This window comes from Dendrobates tinctorius, unplaced genomic scaffold, assembly GCF_039654945.1.
Source record: "Dendrobates tinctorius isolate UK_male_01 unplaced genomic scaffold, ASM3965494v1 ptg000028l, whole genome shotgun sequence".
NCBI lineage: Eukaryota > Metazoa > Chordata > Amphibia > Anura > Dendrobatidae > Dendrobates > Dendrobates tinctorius.
In genome coordinates this window covers 8,136,776-8,160,520 of record NW_027361696.1, presented here as the reverse complement: position 1 = coordinate 8,160,520, position 23,745 = coordinate 8,136,776, and the positions used below count along the sequence as shown (strand labels likewise).

At 49.5% G+C, this 23,745-nt stretch overlaps 1 protein-coding gene across 4 annotated transcripts; it reads right to left on the bottom strand.

The window, feature by feature from the left end:
- Positions 1-615: 615 nt before the first annotated feature.
- On the bottom strand, positions 616-23,507 carry NFRKB (nuclear factor related to kappaB binding protein). Of its 4 annotated transcripts, none has more exons than XM_073570075.1 (26): positions 23,288-23,507; positions 23,061-23,205; positions 20,160-20,361; positions 17,228-17,355; positions 16,963-17,137; positions 16,784-16,885; positions 16,447-16,520; positions 12,577-12,661; positions 11,665-11,851; positions 11,428-11,536; positions 10,589-10,715; positions 7,216-7,281; positions 7,067-7,146; positions 6,927-6,970; positions 6,755-6,815; positions 6,388-6,562; positions 6,200-6,306; positions 5,804-5,927; positions 5,646-5,725; positions 4,892-5,100; positions 4,545-4,809; positions 4,225-4,431; positions 3,260-3,937; positions 2,810-2,916; positions 2,121-2,256; positions 616-1,051 (listed from the first exon to the last, which is right to left on the bottom strand). In XM_073570075.1, exons 2-26 carry the CDS (start codon positions 23,193-23,195, stop codon positions 929-931), a joined length of 3,786 nt encoding a protein of 1,261 aa, XP_073426176.1. In that variant the 5' UTR covers positions 23,196-23,205; positions 23,288-23,507; the 3' UTR covers positions 616-928. The 4 variants fall into 4 exon arrangements, with proteins under 4 accessions (XP_073426176.1, XP_073426177.1, XP_073426178.1 ...); XM_073570076.1 differs by having other exon boundaries at positions 23,341-23,507; XM_073570077.1 differs by lacking the exon at positions 23,061-23,205 and having other exon boundaries at positions 23,257-23,507.
- Between the last annotated feature and the right edge of the window lie 238 nt (positions 23,508-23,745).

Below are 23,745 nucleotides of genomic sequence, written 5' to 3'. Positions count from 1 at the left end.
GTCTGAAAGGGGTTGGGACAAGTGCAAAATTGTGAAAAATTGCAAAGAGCTTGTAGAAACATTGCAGGTTACCTCTTATCGAATGTCCTCTTTTCAAGAAAGGAGGGATTCTTAATAGGTGGTCTTTGCCAAGGTCACCAGGCACCATTGCGCTCCAAAAGGAGGCCCGTCACTTAGATTAGGCGAGGCGCACACTTGCTCTATAGCTAATTCACACCAGTGCCTCAACCCTGCCGCTCCTCTGAACTACCCCTGAGCAGGAGGCCTGGGAGCTGCACACGCCTGAGAAAAATTTTTTAATTGGATTTAAAAGCAATTTCTCCAGTTGTGAACCTTCTGTATACACTGTGTATGCCAGATGCACATATACCATGCATACTCCATGTTCCACACCAGCCATTCCCCATAAATTGTGCATTAAGTGATGGTGTGCAGAGTGGGGAAGCGGCAGGTACCCGAGATAGACAAGTGAGATGGCAGAATGATCCATCCACCTCACAGGGCTTAGGATGTGTCAGAGGCAAGTTGAGGGGAATAAAGTAAACAGTGGGTGGGTTCCTTGCACAGCGCATTTCAGGTCATGAAGTAGTCACACATCGCTCCTTTCACAGGATATTCTCTTGAATCTTAAATATTTATTTTACATTTACAAGCAAAAGGTAAATATATATATTAATTTTTTTTCACCATTTGCTGTTACAGCATAAAACCATAAGTCCACACACGACTTCCACGTCATCTGTGATCAGAAGAATCTGTACAGCTTCTTAGCACCGCACCATTCTCTGGCCATTGCTTTTCTTGCAGGAAGCTGCGTGGTCTGTGCCCACAGAGCCAACGTTCGTTCGCTCACTCACGCCCTGGCCTGCTCAGATCCGCTGGACAGCATATGATGGCTGCACGCAGCTGTTACCTCAATGTGCCCCAGTCACTGAGGCTCTGTTGCTGGTTTTGGGGGAGGGGTGGTGGTTACTACAACAGTGGATACAGCCTTGGATGCGGCAGAGGCGGCCGGTTGAAGATGTGTCGCAGGGACAGTCTGAATACGCACCTAGCAAAGAGAAGGAAAAGCGTCACCACATTATACACAAAAAAAAAAAATAGATTGGAAGAAGCAGCCTGAAATCCACTAATCATACAGGGAAGCCCCCCCCCCCCCCCCAAAAAAAAAAAAAGTAAATCTGCATTTTTATAGAAACTGTCTCTTTAGCAGCTTGTAGAGGCTACGGATAACCAGCGTACTGGAAGTGTCCAGCGGTCACTCATTGCTCAGTTTGCTTCTGAAATTGCTCAGGTGGAAAAGTCACATATAGAACTGTGCTAAACGCACAACCTACATACACCCTCTCCAAAGTCTGATGCCCAATGAGAAAAATGATGTGGTTATTCTGGAAATTAAATTGTAGATTCATTTATCACATATAACCGACTACTCACACCACAAGTGCAAAGAAATTCACCTACATCGTGGTAATCTGCAGCTACATACTGATTAAACATGTGCCAGTGTCTAATCTGGAAGGCAAGATGATAAGTTCTCCCTGCCAGATATCGGGGCTGTGACGCTATACAGCGAGTGCACGGTAATCACTTTGAGCAGCGTGGGTGTGGGGCAGGTCCACGAATAGGCGCCACCAGGGAGCGATCACAGCACACTCACTCCACACTGAATGCAGACTGTTCACCATCTTGCTAACACTCCGGTGACTAGCAGGGAGCGGCTGCAGGGAGAATATAACCTCATCGGCCCCTGGCACCGCACTCCTGAGGTCTCAGCTGCAGGGAGATACCTTTTTTTTTTGCGATTAGGTTCCTTATAAATAGACAGTGAACATCACAAGCTGCTGCAGCAATCCCTGGTGGCTGGCACTACCCTTCCCTCTGTTGGTATCCTGATCCCAGTTCTCCAGGACGGCAGCAGGTCGGGCATGGTGGACGTCATAGAGAACATCCAGCCGTTTCTGATATTCACTGCACAGCCTCTGGGGATAGAGGTGCCGGTCTACAACATCATAGATCCTGACTGCTTTCTAATGAAGTGGAAACAGACAACATATCCATCCAACCCCACAGGTCGTCAGTGCATCTGCAGCAGATGATGGCTGCAGCAATCCTCTTACCTGCGTGGCCTGCCCCTGATGCTGCAGCTGCTGCAGTTGCTGAGTGGTCAGGAAACTGACAGGTTTGTTTCCAGCGATGAGCTTGGTCCCCGCTGGCACGGTGGTCAGGATGATATTCCGCCCCAAACCACTGATACTACGGAGAAACGCACAGATGAGAACATCTCTCCCCTTCTGATCTATCATGTAATCCTCTGCTCACCCCCGCCGACCTCACAGCACCAAATCGGTGGCATCATTCTGCTTATGGGACATACCTAATTAAAGGGGTTGTCCAGATTAAAACAAAAACACTAATGATGACTAAAAGCAGAAAGTGACAGGAAACAAAAAAGCAAAATCCCACAGCTGCTGAATCCCCGGTATTTCCAGCACTGACGCTCTGGTGGTCCACACCCTTCTTTGTTTCCTTCCCTATACTTATGACATCTCATGCACCCACAGGCCTCAGCAGCCAGTCACTGGCCTCAGCCATGAGCTGAGCACGCACCATACAAGACCACCGAGGCCGGGGATTGGCTGCTGTACAAGACCACCATGGAGCATGTCTGGTATTTTCTAATATATATTTGTCACATTTCCTGCCGCTTGCCAAGTATTACTAGTATTAGTATTACTGTTCACATTTATCATTATATGGTGGCAGCGTTTTACGGACATCACCGTGATAGACATCGGATGCCACTTACTTTGCTCCTAAGTTGCCTTTGATAATTGGCGCAGTCACAACACTCTTTCCTTTCATGGGCTGACTGAGCACAGAGAGCGGCACCGTGATCCTCGCCGGGAGCTTTCCCTTAAAAAAAAAAAAGAAGAGAACATGTAAACGGGAAATTGATGAAACAAGCTGCACTGTCCTGTGCGTAAACGGACGTCGAGTCCTTGTTTGCAAGTGGCTAAGTATCTGTCATCTGCCAAATAATTGCGGAGTAATCTTTACATCTTGCATCAAAGCTTCCGGTTATCACCCAGCTTTCCCAGAATGCCAACGCTGCAGCTCTGGCCATTTCATACCCAATGTTGCAGATCTGCCATTAATGAGCTTGGTGAATCCTTGCAATGGTGGGCATCCTGAGCTCTGTGCCACAACTCAAGGGTCCTCCTATTAGGGCCCAGTGACCCCGGATCAGAGATCTCACCTGCTGAGTTGCTGTGACTGGAATCTGCCGTACGGTGGCACCAGCGGCTCCCACAGAGACTCCGGTCAGGTGAGGTTTATTTCCAGCGCTGGTCACGGGCGTTAGGCTCACTGTTGTAGCGGTGTGAACAGGGCTGACCACAGTAGAGGATGCCACAGGCACGGGCTTAGCAGTTACAGTAATGCCCTGTGTGGCTGCAGACTTAGGAGGGACAACACCAAGCCCTTGTACGATCCGTATGGTGGTGGCAGGTTTAGTGTCAGCACAAGTTGTGGATTTACTTTTCTGATCGGCTACAGGCATCCCCAACGCTGGCATTAGTCTAAACCCAGAACTACTAGCCTCTACGGGTTTAGCCTCGGGGGCGACTTTGATTGTTGCTGGAGGGGAAGGGGAAGATGGGTTTGACGTCATGTGGAGAAGGCTTTTGCTGTTGCTAGATGCAGGGGAGGCAGAAAAAAGTTCTTGCGACAACTTTACGGCGGTAACTTGAGACTTGGCCAATGTGGCCATCATGTCAGGTGTGATACGTAAAATAGTCTGACCCTTTGCATCGGTAGTGATGGACGATGGAGGAAGACGCAGAACGTCCTTGCCCTGTATCCGCAGATTGGTGGTGGGCAGGGGAAGACTGGAGGCCGATTGGGATTTCATACCAAGTTGTCCAGACAGCGCCACCTGGTGGTGAAGAGAAGGAATAACCAGTGATCAGCATCACCAGGATCCAGTTTATTATCCCACATTAAGGCAGTGTTCACACCCAGCACCATTACTGCAGTAGACGGATGTTACACGTTAGTGCATTGCCAAAGCTATATTAATGTAATAGGAACTAAAACATGTGAACATCCTGGCGTGTGTACACACAGAGCTGAGACTAACAGCATAAAGGTGACAATGCCTTGGCTTGAGATGAACCAATATCCCCAGTGACACCTACATCGCAGCAGTGTCCCCATCGTTACCTGTTTCAGGATGCTTTGGCCGGTGATGCTCTGCAGGATGGCTGGAGTGGTCGCTACAGGAGAACTGACCGACGGCTTGGAAGAGACAACAGTAGAAGAGGGCAAAGTCACAGCAATCCCTGCACGAGTAGTCAGCGAGACCCCGGGACGAGGGGCGGCAGCAGCCAGCGGCGCCTTCACTGGCATTGTCACAGGCATTGTCACTACCTACATTTAAAGAGACAGTAATAAGAATGGCAGCAGTAACCCAGTCACGAGGCGGGTGGACCTGCCCCATGTCACGCGGCTGGCGGACCTGCCCCAGTCCGGCTCTAACTCACCTGCGAGATCCCCTTGGTGGTAGAGGATGTGACCGGCAATCTGATGTGAGAAACTGCTGGGGAGAGTGGCTGCGATACAACAGCCGGTGATGGCGCAGGGGTGACTGGAGCGGAAGCGGTCACAATACGCATTTGGGGGATTGCTGGGGTGGTGGACAGAGATGTCCTTACAGGTCCTGGAGTCACGGTGGTCACCTGGCTGGTCACCGGAGGGGTCAGTAACGTGCTGAGCTGAGGTATGGTAGGAGAAGACACCAGGAGAACGCTGCAGGAGACAGGACACCGTCAACTACAATCACAACCAACATGAGAGGTATCGGCCACCTGGAGATGCGCAGGGCTCTTACCTCTGGCTAGATTTCGGGGGCTCTGCGACACCGCTGGTAATGATTTTGCTGACGGCTGCAGATGGGGTTGGGGACATTGGTGTTGTTGGAAGAGCTGGGGTAGTGGGAGTGCTAGGGGTCCCAGGGGTCGGGGGCATGCTGCACTCACCCAGGATCAGCGGGTCTGGGGTACCACCAGTCTTCACTGAAAACTCCTTGTTGATTGACTTCTGAGAAAACAAAGCAAATGTCCCTGTATGCACTCGTCTGTACACAGAGCCGGTGCCAGAAATGACAGTTCAGGATCATACCTCACAAAGGAAAGTTCTGAACGCGACGCCTCCTACATCAGTGTCCCATCACAGCCATCGATATAGCTGAGGGTCTGTTACAATATATCAGTCTTCACCAGGAGTCAGAAACCTGTAGTGCTCTAGCTGTTGTAAAACTACAACTTACAGCAGGGCCTAACACGCTAGGAGTTGTACTCACATAACAGCCAGAGCGAGACACATCTATTCTGATGGTTTGTTACAATGTATCAGTCTGGAGTTGGGATGTTTGTCTCACAGAAGACTGGATACTGTTATATAAAACGCTCCACTGTGTGAAGTGGCAAGATAGAAAGGCAGGCCCCGAGCGGCGAGCTGAGGGTCTGACAGTGATGAGGAGCTGAACTGGAAAGCCAATCAGGGCAGTCCTGTCTTTATAGGACAATGAGGCGTCATTTGTGAGGCCCGGAGACACAGATCTAATATTCGACTCTGGTACGTACGATCTTTGACGGAGTCTTCGGCTTCTGCTGCAGTGCTTTCTTGGCTTTGGCCGCGGCCGCCTGAGCCTGGTGGATCCTCTCTGCAAGATAAAACATGAAAGTATAGGATCGGACAGCACTGGGGGATTTCTGCAGAAAGCTCGGGGTAAAAGCCTTACCAAACTCTTCCTCGCTGCGGTCTCGGTGGAGGTAGATCCAGAGCTTGCGGCCAATGTCGTATTTCACGCAGGGATCCTTCTCGTAGTGCAGCCGATCCAGGGCTCCGCTCACCACAGTGTTAACCTGATAAGGAGGCCGAGGGGCAAGATGACTGAATAGGGGAAAGTGACTGCACCCAGAACATTACAGCAGGGACTAATGAAATCTAAGAAGTGTGACATCAGGCATCTGCAGGTCACAAAAGCCATGCAAAAGGTATAGACAGTGACCACTGAGCACCACTGGACTCCTCACCAGTCTTATTTACATCCAGCCTGCAGATCGACCCCCAGACTCCATGTATTCCCGTCACCTCCCGTCAGCCAATTCTATAGTAATGACTGCACACAACTCACCTGAGCGCTGGTCACATCCGGCGCGAGGAACTGGGAGTCTTTAAGCAGCTCACAGATTTCCGCACGTGTCCCTTCTCCATTAGGGAGTCGGGCAGCAGCATCTCGCACTGGTGGAAAGAAGAATCGGTAATACACAGACCGTCGCTACTAAGTACACCTCATGACCCCCAGCAATCATTGCCGCTCACCAAGAGAAAGGATGGTGACATACGCGGGCCGGTCAGAACGCAGCAGGGAATGCTCTCGCGCTTTGTTCAGTGATGTCTCCTTGTCAAATACGCCCTTCACTGGACCCACAACCGATTCGAAGCCGTGCATGCGGAACGTGAAAGCCTTGTATGGCTGGAGATAACGGTGACGCTCCTGAAAAAGGGGCAAATAAAGAAAGTATTAACTAGAAGACAGCAACAAAGGGGAGGAAAACAAGAAGGAACATCCAAAGGAAACAGGTCCGGTGGAGAAAGTGGAGTCTACAGCCACAGTAACGCCAGCAAAGATGAGGAGGATGCCGAAAACCCTCATACACCAAGGGCCGACCCATTACTGAAGTCTCACCTGCTCCTGGAAGATCCGCTTCTCATCCCCAGAACTGGGCCGCACAATGTAATCCGTCCTCCTAAAACATCAAGACCAAAGAGTATCATGCAAAACATTGCTGCGTGGGCTGTGGCCCACAATCCACATGCGGAGCCCATGCCCCATGATAAGCCATGACGCTGTTACTTACACTCTAGGGATCGGCATTGCGATGTCGGCGAGATCATCATTCTCCTGGAGAAGACATCAAACCCACAGAATATCAGCATGTGAGATGTTCGCCCCCCACGGGGCCACAATCTTTAATAACATCCTCCTCACAGTTCTCACCTTAGACAATATATGATCCTTCGTCTCCAGCCAGAGGTGGAACAAAGCCACAAGCTCCTTCTCCGAGTCACCGGGGGGTCCTAAACAAACAACGAGAAATTCAGAGCTCCAGTCACCACCACAGGAGAGAGGAGGCGCGAGGGACTTACCGAGACATCGCCACTGTTGGGTTTTCTCCTTTAATTCCACATAAGGAATGAAACCAGATAATGTCCCTGAGAAGAGGAAACAATGAATCATTCCTGAACATTTCCTCTGTTCTCAGCAGCTGCAGGTTATCACTAGAAATACCGAAACAACCTGAATTTAGCAATACCTGTATATATCTCCCACAAATAAAACCAAAATATAGTCTATAAATATTTTAATAATTACATTCCATATTATATATGATATATTCAGCAGCTAAAAGGAATGGTAGACCATTTGAAAACTTAGAAAAAACCGACAAGAGGAAAATTCGAATTTGTGGTCAATATAAGAAGTACCATAGATTATGATAAATATAAAAGATACAAATAAATAATAAAAAAACAATATAACTTTCTTATAAAAATACCTTTATTCAAATATGGTAACAAACAGTAACACAAAGCACGTGTTCTCTGTGTAAAATTATTAAAAAATAACTAAATATATAATAAAATATCAAAGACACAGCAGGCTAGCAATGATCAATCAGGGATCTATATATAAATAAATTAGTTATATACCCTATAAAAACTCCTCTCTTAAAAAATGTGTGAACAATTAATGAATGATAATAATAAAAAATATTGAATTAATAATAACACCCTAAAAAAGCACAATATAACTTAATCACAAAGTATGCATAATCATAAAATCAATAAATGTGGCCTTAATAAAGAAAAGTGCAAGGTGCAAAAATATTCTATGTGAATATTACATATTTAACAAAATAATAATGAATAAAGTGCAAGGTGCAATATTGCAATAATATATCAATGTGATGGCAATATATATGTAACTCTTTAACAGAGAAAAAAAGTGCCAAGTGCAATATGCAAAAAAGCAGCAATAGTGTAACCATAAAAGGTGCCAATGTGCATACAAATTAGGGAACAAAACAACAGAGGAGGAAAATGAGAGAAACTGTGACCGGCAGGCCGTGTTTAGGTATATACACCTCTTATTTTCCTCCTCTGTTATATTGTTCCCTAATTTGTATGCACATTGGCACCTTTTATGGTTACACTATTGCTGCTTTTTTGCATATTGCACTTGGCACTTTTTTTCTCTGTTAAAGAGTTACATATACACTCACTGGCCACTTTATTAGGTACACCTGTTCAACTGTGTGTTAAGACTTAATTTCTAATCAGCCAATCACATGGCGGCAACTCAGTGCATTTAGGCATGTAGACATGGTCAAGACAATCTCCTGCAGTTCAAACCGAGCATCAGTATGGGGAAGAAAGGTGATTTGAGTGCCTTTGAACGTGGCATGATTGTTGGTGCCAGAAGGGCTGGTCTGAGAATTTCAGAAACTGCTGATCTACTGGGATTTTCACGCACAACCATCTCTAGGGTTTACAGAGAATGGTCCGAAAAAGAAAAAAAATCCAGTGAGCGGCAGTTCTGTGGCCGGAAATGCCATGTTGATGCCAGAGGTCAGAGGAGAATGGGCAGACTGGTTCGAGCTGATAGAAAGGCAACAGTGACTCAAATTGCCACCCGTTACAACCAAGGTAGGCAGAAGAGCATCTCTGAACGCACAGTGCGTCGAACTTTGAGGCAGATGGGCTACAGCAGCAGAAGACCACACTGGGTACCACTCCTCTCAGCTAAGAACAGGAAACTGAGGCTACAATTTGCACAAGCTCATCGAAATTGGACAGTAGAAGATTGGAAAAACGTTGCCTGGTCTGATGAGTCTCGATTTCTGCTGCGACATTCGGATGGTAGGGTCAGAATTTGGCGTAAACAACATGAAAGCATGGATCCATCCTGCCTTGTATCAACGGTTCAGGCTGGTGGTGGTGGTGTCATGGTGTGGGGAATTTTTTCTGGGCACTCTTTGGGCCCCTTGGTACCAATTGAGCATCGTTGCAACGCCACAGCCTACCTGAGTATTGTTGCTGACCATGTCCATCCCTTTATGACCACAATGTACCCAACATCTGATGGCTACTTTCAGCAGGATAATGCGCCATGTCATAAAGCTCGAATCATCTCAGATTGGTTTCTTGAACATGACAATGAGTTCACTGTACTCAAATGGCCTCCTCAGTCACCAGATCTCAATCCAATAGAGCATCTTTGGGATGTGGTGGAACGGGAGATTCGCATCAGGGATGTGCAGCCGACAAATCTGCGCCAACTGTGTGATGCCATCATGTCAATATGGTCCAAAATCTCTGAGGAATGCTTCCTGCACCTTGTTGAATCTCTGCCACGAAGAATTGAGGCAGTTCTGAAGGCAAAAGGGGGTCCAACCCCTTACTAGCATGGTGTACCTAATAAAGTGGCCAGTGAGTGTATATTGCCATCACATTGATATATTATTGCAATATTGCACCTTGCACTTTATTCATTATTATTATTTTGTTAAATATGTATTATTCACATTGAAAATTTTTGCACCTTGCACTTTTCTTTATTAAGGCCACATTTGATGATTTTATGATTATGCATACTTTGTTATTAAGTTATATTGTGCTTTTTTAGGGTGTTATTATTAATTCAATATTTTTTATCATTATTATTGTTAATTGTTCACACATTTTTTAAGAGAGGAGTTTTTATACGCTACATAAGAGAGAGAGAGAGAGAGAGAGAGAGAGAGAGAGAGAGAGAGAGAGAGAGAGAGAGAGAGAGAGATATATATATATATATATATATATATATATATATATATATATATCCCAGATTGTTCATTGCTGGCCTGCTGTGTCTTTGATATTTTATTATATATTTAGTTATTTTATAATTATTTTACACAGAGAACACGTGCTTTGTGTTACTATTTGTTACCATATTTGAATAAAGGTATTTTTATAAGAAAGTTATAATGTTTTTTATTATTTATTTGTATCTTTTATATTTATCATAATCTATGGTACTTCTTATATTGACCACAAATTCGAATTTTTCTTTTGTCGGTTGTTTTTTAGGTTATCACTAGAGATGAGCAAATTTGATGGGGTCAGGACTTATTCGACAAACTATAGCGCTTGCCGAATAAGCTGCAGAGGGAACCCGGCTTCCTGGATCGCTCCGGCTGATCAGCTGTTTGGCTCCGCAGCTGCATGTGTCAAAGTTGTGTGACAGGCACAACACATGCATGGAGGCAAACCATGCATGTGTTGTGACTGTCACGCAGCCGCAACACATGCAGCTGCAGAGCCAAACAGCTGATCAGCCGGAGCGATCCAGGAAGCCGGGTTCCCTCTGCAGCTTATTCAGTAAGCGCTATAGCTTGCCAAATAAGCAGGGACCCGATCAAATTCGCTCAACTCTAATTATCACATATCCCCTGGCCCCTTTGGACTCCACATTCACCTTTACTGTCTGCACCAAGATACATGAGAGCTGAATGCACCAAGTCGCACCAGTTCGGGACAGCAGAGAACCAGCTGTTCAGGGTGCTGGCGGGCGACGACTGCCAGTGCGACACCTTCTCCTCCAACTGTAAAACAAATCATCATCATCATCCTCCTCCTCATCTGCTCGATCTGGGGGCTCTGCAGTCAACAAAGCTTAAGAACTGTACTGAAAACGTCACCAGCCCTCCAATATTAATACTAAGAAAGTCTCTCTTCATTTTCAAAATCTCTGCTCCCTGTCAGTGAACGGGACATTTGTTTTTACCTTCAGCAGCTATAAAGCCCTGAGGGTATGTGTACACAATCAGTAATCGGCAGCGTTTTGCAAGCAGCATATGTTCGCTGACGGCTACTGAACGCAGGTGAATCCTCTGATCACTGAGCCGTGCGGATTCACCGCGTCCAATACATTGTGTGGGTGACATCTTGTAGAGGCTCTCGTATCCACAAGATAAATAGACATGCTGCGGTCTGGAGAGATGTACATCTCCGCAGGTGATACGCAGGCGTCTGTGCACAAATAGTGGACATGGGATTTCTTGAAATCTCTCTACTATGCTGTAAAACATCTGGCCGCTGCGGCTTGGACGCTGTACAATTACGCCGGGTGGAACCTGCATTACTGATCATCTGCATATATTCTAAAAAGTTTTAATTATTTATATAGAAAAATGAAGCTACAGCCAGAAAAAGCAAACTCCAGGGCTGTAATGTGACTCCACAGCACTCCCACAAGTGAAAGGTCTGACTTGTACTAGAAGATAATCTGACTGAAGTGTCATGTCCGCTGCTTACCAGCATGAGACTGCAGGGGCCCTCCACCATCAGAATATCCAGTAATAGAGTGAAAAAGCTGGTGGAGATCTCATTGAACAGTAATGGTGGCTTCACGTCATCCATGGGTCTGTAGAAGAGAAGCCAGAGACATGATAACGACGAGAAGGGCAGGAGGCTTCATTAGCCTCCGACAGGAAGCGTCCGGAGGCCGGAAATACACAAATCTGCAGCTACGAAGACGTGTCTCGGACTCACTCTTCCTTCACTGCAGTCAGGGCGACAGGGACAGGGGAGTCACTGGGCAGCAGCGCCGGCATCATGTCCGCTTCTTCAGGCGCATCTGGGTAATCATCCGGCTCCGTCTTAATAGGTTTCATCTTCTTTTTTTTCCTTTCATCTCGGTCTTTTAGTCTTCTCTTCATATTGGCTAAATCAAAGAGAGCTGAAAAACCACAACCTTAGATTAGAAACCAACACTCACATCACACGAACAAGGAAGCAATCCTAAGATACCTCCTGTATTATCCTCCAGAGCTGCACTCACTATTCTCCTTGTGCAGTCAGTGTTTACATACATTACATTACTGATCCTGAGTTACATTCTGTATTATACCCCAGAGGTGCACACTCTATTCTGCTGGTGGAGTCACTGTGTACATACATTACTAATCCTGTATTATACTCCAGAGCTGCACTCACTATTCTGCTGGTGCTGTCACTGTGTACATACATTACTGATCCTGAGTTACATCCTGTATTATACCCCAGAGCTGCACTCACTATTCTGCTGGTGGAGTCACTGTGTACACACATTACTGATCCTGTATTATACCCCAGAGCTGCACTCACTATTCTGCTGGTGCAGTCACTGTGTACATACATTACATTACTGAGACCGAGTTACATCCTGTATTATACCCCAGAGCTGCACTCACTATTCTGCTGGTGCAGTCACTGTGTACATACATTACTGAGACCGAGTTACATCCTGTATTATACCCCAGAGCTGCACTCACTATTCTTCTGGTGCAGTCACTGTGTACATACATTACTGATACCGAGTTACATCCTGTATTATACTCCAGAGCTGCACTCGCCATTCTGATGTTGCATGGGGTCTTAGGCTGAAGACCCCACTAAATTGTGATTTAATATGCCATCTGTTACCTGCCAAAGAATTTTTCCTGCCGGCATTAACTCGAGTCATGATGTCATTCATTGTCACGTCGTCCGTCATGAGATCCGGATGATCCTGCATCATAAACGGGTGGATATACAATAAACGATCACAGGTGGTCAGTAGCCCAAACAATCTACCAAGTTCCCTGTAACCGGCCCAGAAATCCCCTGTCACCCCCATCTAGTGGATGTTGCACAGAGCTGCGATCATCTATCACTGCCTGTCCGGAGGCCACAGATGAGGACTGGGCCCGGTCCCGTCACTATGAATTCTATTATTGGTGGTCCTGGCCATTTGCTACTCCTGTTTTCAGGATCTCCACTGACCATCACCAAACAAACCACGTACGTGTGCGAGTCAGAAAGAAGAAAATGTCCTTCCACTGACAGCAAACAAAAGATGTGAGGAAAACACAAGCAGATTAGAAAGATGTTCTACGTACAGAGGAAATGCCGACGCCGGGCCAGCGCCAAATATAGGAGCCTGGGGGACGCCGGGCCAGCGCCAAATATAGGAGCCTGGGGGGACGCCGGGCCAGCGCCAAATATAGGAGCCTGGGGGGACGCCGGGCCAGCGCCAGATATAGGAGCCTGGGGGGACGCCGGGCCAGCGCCAGATATAGGAGCCTGGGGGACGCCGGGCCAGCGCCAAATATAGGAGCCTGGGGGGACGCCGGGCCAGCGCCAGATATAGGAGCCTGGGGGGACGCCGGGCCAGCGCCAGATATAGGAGCCTGGGGGGACGCCGGGCCAGCGCCAGATATAGGAGCCTGGGGGGACGCCGGGCCAGCGCCAGATATAGGAGCCTGGGGGGACGCCGGGCCAGCGCCAGATATAGGAGCTTAAGGGACGATTTGCCTGCCCCAAATATGGGAGCCTGGGGGCACGTGCACGGCCAATAGGAGCCTGGGGGCACGACGCACCCTGCACGGCCTATAGGAGCCTGGGGGCACGACGCACCCTGCACGGCCTATAGGAGCCTGGGGGCACGACGCACCCTGCACGGCCTATAGGAGCCTGGGGGCACGACGCACCCTGCACGGCCTATAGGAGCCTGGGGGCACGACGCACCCTGCACGGCCTATAGGAGCCTGGGGGCACGACGCACCCTGCACGGCCTATAGGAGCCTGGGGGCACGACGCACCCTGCACGGCCTATAGGAGCCTGGGGGCACGACGCACCCTGCACGGCCTATAGGAGCCTGGGGGCACGACGCACCCTGCACGGCCTATAGGAGCCTGGGGGCACGACGCACCCTGCACGGCCTATAGGAGCCTGGGGGCACGACGCACCCTGCACGGCCTATAGGAGCCTGGGGGCACGACGCACCCTGCACGGCCTATAGGAGCCTGGGGGCACGACGCACCCTGCACGGCCTATAGGAGCCTGGGGGCACGACGCACCCTGCACGGCCTATAGGAGCCTGGGGGCACGACGCACCCTGCACGGCCTATAGGAGCCTGGGGGCACGACGCACCCTGCACGGCCTATAGGAGCCTGGGGGCACGACGCACCCTGCACGGCCTATAGGAGCCTGGGGGCACGACGCACCCTGCACGGCCTATAGGAGCCTGGGGGCACGACGCACCCTGCACGGCCTATAGGAGCCTGGGGGCACGACGCACCCTGCACGGCCTATAGGAGCCTGGGGGCACGACGCACCCTGCACGGCCTATAGGAGCCTGGGGGCACGACGCACCCTGCACGGCCTATAGGAGCCTGGGGGCACGACGCACCCTGCACGGCCTATAGGAGCCTGGGGGCACGACGCACCCTGCACGGCCTATAGGAGCCTGGGGGCACGACGCACCCTGCACGGCCTATAGGAGCCTGGGGGCACGACGCACCCTGCACGGCCTATAGGAGCCTGGGGGCACGACGCACCCTGCACGGCCTATAGGAGCCTGGGGGCACGACGCACCCTGCACGGCCTATAGGAGCCTGGGGGCACGACGCACCCTGCACGGCCTATAGGAGCCTGGGGGCACGACGCACCCTGCACGGCCTATAGGAGCCTGGGGGCACGACGCACCCTGCACGGCCTATAGGAGCCTGGGGGCACGACGCACCCTGCACGGCCTATAGGAGCCTGGGGGCACGACGCACCCTGCACGGCCTATAGGAGCCTGGGGGCACGACGCACCCTGCACGGCCTATAGGAGCCTGGGGGCACGACGCACCCTGCACGGCCTATAGGAGCCTGGGGGCACGACGCACCCTGCACGGCCTAAAGGAGCCTGGGGGCACGACGCACCCTGCACGGCCTATAGGAGCCTGGGGGCACGACGCACCCTGCACGGCCTATAGGAGCCTGGGGGCACGACGCACCCTGCACGGCCTATAGGAGCCTGGGGGCACGACGCACCCTGCACGGCCTATAGGAGCCTGGGGGCACGACGCACCCTGCACGGCCTATAGGAGCCTGGGGGCACGACGCACCCTGCACGGCCTATAGGAGCCTGGGGGCACGACGCACCCTGCACGGCCTATAGGAGCCTGGGGGCACGACGCACCCTGCACGGCCTATAGGAGCCTGGGGGCACGACGCACCCTGCACGGCCTATAGGAGCCTGGGGGCACGACGCACCCTGCACGGCCTATAGGAGCCTGGGGGCACGACGCACCCTGCACGGCCTATAGGAGCCTGGGGGCACGACGCACCCTGCACGGCCTATAGGAGCCTGGGGGCACGACGCACCCTGCACGGCCTATAGGAGCCTGGGGGCACGACGCACCCTGCACGGCCTATAGGAGCCTGGGGGCACGACGCACCCTGCACGGCCTATAGGAGCCTGGGGGCACGACGCACCCTGCACGGCCTATAGGAGCCTGGGGGCACGACGCACCCTGCACGGCCTATAGGAGCCTGGGGGCACGACGCACCCTGCACGGCCTATAGGAGCCTGGGGGCACGACGCGCCTGCACGGCCTATAGGAGCCTGGGGGGACAACACGCCTGCACGGCCTATAGGAGCCTGGGGGGACAACACGCCTGCACGGCCTATAGGAGCCTGGGGGGACAACACGCCTGCACGGCCTATAGGAGCCTGGGGGGACGACGCACCTGCACCGCACATAGGAGCCTGTGGGACGACGCGCATGCACTGCATATAGGAAACAAGCAGAAACAGCTGACAGCACTTTGCCAAGAGGATGCAAGCTCCCAATCCAAGGAATCCACTTGGAAAATACAGCAATCAAGTAAAAAAGGAACAGCATCCAATCCAGGTGAAAGGTTGAAAAAAAAATCTTTAATCCAACATGATATCATGGTGGATTAAAGATTTTTTTCAACCTTTCACCTGGATTGGATGATGTTCCTTTGTTTACTTGATTGCACCGTATATAAGATAATCCTTTAATCGTCCCACCATGGGGAAATTCAGAGAATTACAGCAGCAAGGCAGGAACAAGTACAGATACAGATGCATAAAGGCATTACATTGACAGTAGGTAGGTACATATACGAGAAAAAAAAAAAAAAAAAAAAGATATAACCGGACTATCACAACTTTGGATCTATCAGTTCACTGTTTGGGTCGTTCTCCGTTTTGGACAGTGCTGGTTAGACAGCCTAACTGCAGCAGGAAGGAAGGACTTTCGATAGCGCTCCCTCTCACATTTAGGATGAAGTAGCCGGTCACCGACAGTACTGCACATCTTTGTCACGGTCTCATTGCATGGGATGGGAATCATTCTGCACCATGTAGCTCACCTTGGCCAGTATCCTCCTGTCGCCTACTTCCTGAACTGGATCAAGGGGGCATCCCAGGACAGAGCTGGCCCTTCTAATATATATAGGAGTCTGGGGGACGACGCGTCACATTGATCCAGGATCGGAACCTCGTATTACTTACCTGCTGGTGTTTCCGCTTCTCCCGGTGTTTCCGCAGCAGCAGCTTCAGGTCGCGCTCCGACAGCTCAGCCTTATCTTCAATAGAAGAGATAAGATTAGAGGGGATGGTCCTGATGACAACATGACAGTGCAACGTCCAATCATGGGGCTCAGTTGGTCTAGTGGAACATGGGAGTCTACACCAGAACACTCCAGGGAATGAGACTATAGCCAAATTTGTTTTTGAGAACAAAATGCAGCGAAGGACGAAATATACTTCAAAAGGAACGACGCCTATAAGATTCCTAGATGGGAAAACGACGGCAGATGTGCTCCAACCATCGCTGTTCACCACTCACCTGATGTCCTCATGTCCTGGGTGGATAGTGTAGGGACCGAACGAAGAGGAACAGCAGCTCCGGGAGTCTGCGTGGGAGACTCCGGCGACCAGGAGCTCAAATCTAAACATAAAGGGAAAAGCTTCACTAAATCTGCAGCATGAGCAGCAGACACACGGCCGCTGGCTCTGGATCCGCACCTTCCTCTTCAGTCGACAGGTTGGTGTCTCCGCACTCCTCCTTCACCTCCCGCAGGATCTTCAGGTATCGCCGCTGTGCACGCCTCTCTCTTTCCTCAGGCGAGTTTCGCAGTGAGCCGGGCTCTCTCTTCATCACCAGATCTGGACCTTTCTTTCTTGAATTATCTAGAAGTTCCTACAAACAACAGAGACAGGAGTTACCCATGCAAAAATCGGTGTGAAGCCCCCCACCTGCTTCCCAACACCACTGTAGTTGTAAAGTTACCTTCCTGGATGCCAGAATTTGCTTCAGCAGGTTGTGGAAATACTGCTGCTGAGACGTCAGGTATCGCTTGTATTGGGACTTGAGACACAGCTGCCGATACTTCACCACCTCCGGGTTTAGGTGACCATCTGGCAGGCAGGCAAACAATTGGAGGGTGTAAATAAGACAAGTGCAGAAATCCACCCCCCCCACCGAGCACCTTTCCTGTGCAGGACCCCCTTTGGAGCACCCTCCTTGTTCAGGACACCCCCGGGGCACCCTCCCTGTGCAGGACAACCCCGGAGCAACAACCACATGTGTCGTAAGGAAGAGTTTAAACTTTGTGAGGCTGTGACCCATGTCACAGGTGTGTGGGGGGGGGGGGGTCGCTGTTTGTTCTCCTCAAGATGCGCACGGAGGCATATTGAGGTCATGAGGGGGCATTGCAGTAGCAGGTGTAGTTGTGATTGCAATGGTGAAGCAGTGACCGATGTCACACGTAGGGGGTCACTGTGGGTTCTCCCCAGGATGTGCACGGAGGCGTATGAAGGCCATAGGAGTGCATGGCAGTCACGGGCGGAGCTGTGACTGCAATGCAGACTAAGAATAAAAATAAGTGTTAGCCTTGGACAGGCTAGTGTCCAGGGCAGATGTAGGGAAAACCTGCTCTGGGATGTTGTGTTATGAAAAAAAGACAGCAGGGTAGTCCATTTCATTCCAGCCTGGATTTTCCATATGGCTTGAGACCACAGGTTTCTTTGTTAAAAGCCCTGCAGGAAAGGGTATGGGTGTGTCAGGTCCAGAGTGAGTTGGTGCTTATTACTGTGCAGTGCAGGGCCTGTGAGCGGAGCCAATAGGCCTGGCACCCACAGCGTACACAGTGGTGCTGCCATCCACGGTGACTGGTCTCAGAGGTGGATGTCCTGTGCCCGGAGGTAGGACTAGTGTGTTTAATGACTGCAAACAGGAGGATATGGTTCCCGGCTGTAATCCAGAAAATATCAAAGACTGTGTACGGCTGTGAGTAAAGAGACGTTAACACGGTGGTGTAGTCGCCCACAAAAACTGGTCAGAGGAAGACTGGCGTTTAGGGACTACAATCTAAAGCAGGGGTTGGCAATTAATTTTCCTGAGGGGCCACATGAGAGACCATGACTGTTGTGGAGGGCCAAACCAATAGCTTGAAATTAATTCTACTCAATATTAATTTTAATCATATCACTTAATATTGAGCCCCCCTATATACAGCATGAGCCTCACACAGCCTACTACATATGCGGCATGAGCCCCACATAGCCTCCCATATACTGCATGAGCCCCACACAGCCTCCCTATATACAGCATGAGCCACACAAAGCCTCCCCATGTACTGCATAAGCCTGTTTCCCCATATACTACATGAGGCCCACACATCCTCCCATATACTGCATGAGCCACACACAGCCTTCCCATGTACTGCATATGAGCCCCAGTTTCCCCGTATACTGCATGAGGCCCCACACAGTCTCCCATATACTGCATGAAGCCCACACAGCCTTCCCATATACTGATTGAGCCCCACACAGCTTCCCTATATACAGCATGAGCCCCACACAGCCTCCCTATATGTAGCATGAGCCCCAACACAGCCTCCCCGTGTACTGCATAAGCCCAAGTTTCCCCATATACTGCATGAGGCCCACACAGCCTCCCATATACTGCATGAGCCCCACACAGCCTCCCTATATACAGCATGAGCCCCACAAAGCCTCCCCATGTACTACATGAGGCCCACACATCCTCCCATATACTGCATGAGCCCCACACAGCCTCCCCATGTACTGCATGAGCCCCACACAGCCTCCCTATATACAGCATGAGCCACACAAAGCCTCCCCATGTACTGCATAAGCCTCAGTTTCCCCATATACTACATGAGGTCCACACATCCTCCCATATACTGCATGAGCCACACACAGCCTTCCCATGTACTGCATGAGCCCCAGTTTCCCCGTATACTGCATGAGGCCCCACACAGTCTCTCATATACTGCATGAAGCCCACACAGCCTCCCATATACTGCATGAGGCCCCCCACAGCCTTCCCATATACTGATTGAGCCCCACACAGCTTCCCTATATACTGCATGACAGTATACAGTCTTCCCATTTGCAGCATGTTACCCCAATAGCCTCTCCATGTGCTACACATCACCCCCATAGAATCCTCATGTTCATAGACATGACAAAAAAAAAACAAAAAAAAAAAAAAAACACATACTCCCCTCGGTCCCGTTCCCAGGTGCCCTGCTTCTGCTGCTGTCTCTGATGAACTGATTCTTCTGGCGGTACACAGTTGACGCGATGAAATGACGTCATTGCATCAGCTGTTTGACATGCTGATTGGTGGAGGAAGTGGCCGGAGGCCCATCCTCCACCAATGCTGACTGCGGGAGACAACGAGCGGGCACAGTGCGGCTCTCAGGTTTCCAGCGGGCCGGACTGAGACAGCCAGAGGGCTGGATGTGGCCTGTGGGCCGCACTTTGCCCAGGTCTGATCTAAAGTATATCGTGTACTGTGCAAACTAAAAGAGTAAAGCTGTGATGAAAGAGACTTTAAGACGGCGCTGCAGTGTAGTATGCGTAAGTGTTGTACCGCTGCATTACAACTTCTATAAAACTATTAACCAATTTCTGGTTCCTGACAAGATCTCTGCTTGCTGCCATTACTTGGGAACCATCTTGTGCACATCATGAGTAGAATCTCATCTTTTCATACAGTGTTGTTTAGACTGCACACAATTGTAACAAATCCTCAGCTGGGAGAAGAACTATAGCATCTGCATGTACAGTTGAATGTTTCCATTCAATGAAAGTAAGCACAGTTCTTGGGAACAGAGCAATTGAACACTCAGCAAAGTAGAGCTACCATTCTACAATGATTTGCATTAATTATGCTGCTGAGCTGAACTCACCCCTGAAGAGCCTCTGGGCAGTGTGCAGAGGATTCCCAAAGCGCAAGTTCTCGCCCCTGAAAAGGGTCTGTAGCGCCTGCTCCTGCTGCTCCGTGTTGTTCTCTGGGAAGGATGGAAGAAACTGACGCAGATGCTCCCGCTGCGAGTCCGACAAGACATTTTGCCACGTGTCCATGCTGACCACATCAAAGAAGAGCTCTGGCTGAAAGGAGAGAAGTGGGAAACCAGAGATCACTCCCATCATCTGTCCCAGGAGCACAGTGATCAGAGACAAATCAACAGGAAATACAATCCCCCACGTCATCCAGGCAGCCCCCAACAGACAAGAAAAGAGATGACAGCCTTTCTAGAAGTTATTAATCATAGAAGAGATAGCCACGAAGCACACAGGGCCCAGCGTCTGCTGGAGAAATGAAGATGCCCCACTTCCCGTAATGTGTACTGCAGCACCCCTGCGGATTAACCCAAGTGTCAAGGACACACTGACAACACCTGCAGACCAACAATTTCTCACAGCAGAGGGTTCGCCTACAGTGGGCACACAGCAATCACTGACATTTTACCTATATGCACAACATCATCTACCCTTGATACAATGTAACAAACCCTCAACTATGAGAAGGAATAAGAAGCGGAAAGAATTATTGTTCCAATTCACTGACAGCAAGTAGAGTTCTTGACAATAGTAAAGAAAAGAGGTTGAAAGTCCATTACAATGTGATAGGTTCGCCCATACACTGCTGGGAGTTGTAGTAGTGGGGACTGGGGTGCAGATGGTTGGTATATACTCCTCAGGATGAGACATACATACATATATATATGTACCAAAAATTGAAACAGCACAATTACAATTAGCGGGTGAACAGCCTCCACAGCAAAGCATCCAATACTTGCCCCAATCCAGATAAGAAAAACTGAAGGCAGCACTCTTTGGACTTTTAGTAAAATTTGTGGATTTAATTCAAACCGACATGGCGTGGCAACGTTTTGGCTCACGCTGAGCCTTTTTCAAGACTTGAAAAAGGCTTAGTGTGAGCCGAAACGTTGCCACACCATGTGGGTTTGAATTAGACCATAAATATTACAAGTCTAAGAAGTGCTGCCTATATATATATATGTGTGTGTGTATGTGTATATATATATATATATATATATATATATATATATATATATATATATATATATATATATATATATACACATACACACATATACACACACACACACATACACACACACACATACACACACACACACAGTACAGGCCAAAAGTTTGGACACACCTTCTCATTCAAAGAGTTTTCTTTATTTTCATAACTGAAAATTGTAGATTTCCTCTGAAGGCATCAAAACTATGAATTAACACATGTGGAATCATATAATTAACAAAAAAGTGTGAAACAACTGAAAATATGTCTTATATTCTAGGTTCTTCAAAGTAGCCACCTTTTGCTTTGATTACTGCTTTGCACACTCTTGGCATTCTCTTGATGAGCTTCAAGAGGTAGCCACCAGAAATGGTTTTCACTTCACAGGTGTGCCCTGTCAGGTTTAATAAGTGGGAGTTCTTGCCTTATAAATGGGGTTGGGACCATCAGTTGTGTTGTGCAGAAGTCTGGTGGATACACAGCTGATAGTCCTACTGAATAGACTGTTAGAATTGTATTATGGCAAGAAAAAAGAAGCTGAGTAAAGAAAAACGAGTGGCCATCATTACTTTAAGAAATGAAGGTCAGTCAGTCCGAAAAATTGGAAAAACTTTGAAAGTGTCCCCAAGTGCATTGGCAAAAACCATCAAGCGCTACAAAGAAACTGGCTCACATGAGGACCGCCTCAGGAAAGGAAGCCCAAGAGTCACCTCTGCTGCGGAGGATAAGTTCATCCTAGTCACCAGCCTCAGAAATCGCAGGTTAACAGCAGCTCAGATTAGAGACCAGGTCAATGCCACACAGAGTTCTAGCAGCAGACACATCTCTACAACAACTGTTAAGAGACTTTGTGCAGCAGGCCTTCATGGTAAAATAGCTGCTAGGAAACCACTGCTAAGGACAGGCAACAAGCAGAAGAGACTTGTTTAGGCTAAAGAACACAAGGAATGGACATTAGACCAGTGGACATCTGTGCTTTGGTCTGATGAGTCCAAATTTGAGATCTTTGGTTCCAACCACCGTGTCTTTGTGCGATGCAGAAAAGGTGAACGGATGGACTCTACATGCCTGGTTCCCACCGTGAAGCATGGAGGAGGTGTGATGGTGTGGGGGTGCTTTGCTGGTGACACTGTTGGGGATTTATTCAAAATTGAAGGCATACTGAACCAGCATGGCTACCACAGCATCTTGCAGCGGCATGCTATTCCATCCGGTTTGCGTTTACTTGGACCATCATTTATTTCTCAACAGGACAATGGCCTCAAACACACCTCCAGGCTGTGTAAGGGCTATTTGACCAAAAAGGAGAGTGATGGGGTGCTAAGCCAGATGACCTGGCCTCCACAGTCACCAGACCTGAACCCAATCGAGATGGTTTGGGGTGAGCTGGACCGCAGAGTGAAGGCAAAAGGGCCAACAAGTGCTAAGCATCTCTGGCAACTCCTTCAAGACTGTTGGAAGACCATTTCCGGTGACTACCACTTGAAGCTCATCAAGAGAATGCCAAGAGTGTGCAAAGCAGTAATTAAAGCAAAAGGTGGCTACTTTGAATAACCTAGAATATAAGACATATTTTCAGTTGTTTCACACTTTTTTTGTTAATTATATAATTCCACATGTGTTAATTCATAGTTTTCATAGCCATGAAAATAAAGAAAACTCTTTGAATGAGGAGTGTCCAAACGTTTTGTCTGTACTATATATATATATATATATATATATATATATACACACACACACACATTACACTTACATCCTCCAGCAGGTCTTCAGGAAGATTGACCCTCGTCCCTCCCAGCAGGCATGGCTCCAGGACCCCTGTCCCACCGCTGTCCAGGCACGGCCCAAGCTCCAGAGGATCAGTTAGCATCGCCTCCAGGGAATCCATGTCTGCTTAACTGGGGGATGGAAAGTAAATGGGAGGGGGCACACACAGTCCTTCTCCTCACCTGAGACCTCTCCTCAGAGATCTCTCCTCACCTCCGTCAGTCTCGGCCTCCGGGCTTATTACTTGGGTCTCCCCGGCTTCTCACCTCCTCTTCCCTGTGACGTTCATCCCTCTGCTTCGTCCTTTCACTCTTGAGAACATCCTGTCCTGTCTGGTACCGGCTTCCGCTTTCCTTGCCGGATATGACCCTCCGGACGCAAACAACCACACGTGGGTAATACTTCCGGTTACCCGGAATGCAGTGCAGATATCCGGAAGTAGACCTTGCTGTGTGGGAAGACGTTCAAGCAATCACAGCGCGGGAGCCGCGGGGCATGCTGGATGTAGAGCAATTCCCCCCATCCTCCTCCTGTCACGGTTGCGTCTAGATCACTCAGAGATGATGCATGGAGGCTCTCACCATATCTGTCCGCTTTGGGCGGCTCAGTGCGGAGGAAACCGGAGCGGGGTCCTCACTAGAACCACTGCAGTGTGGGTGGCTAAGTGCTGA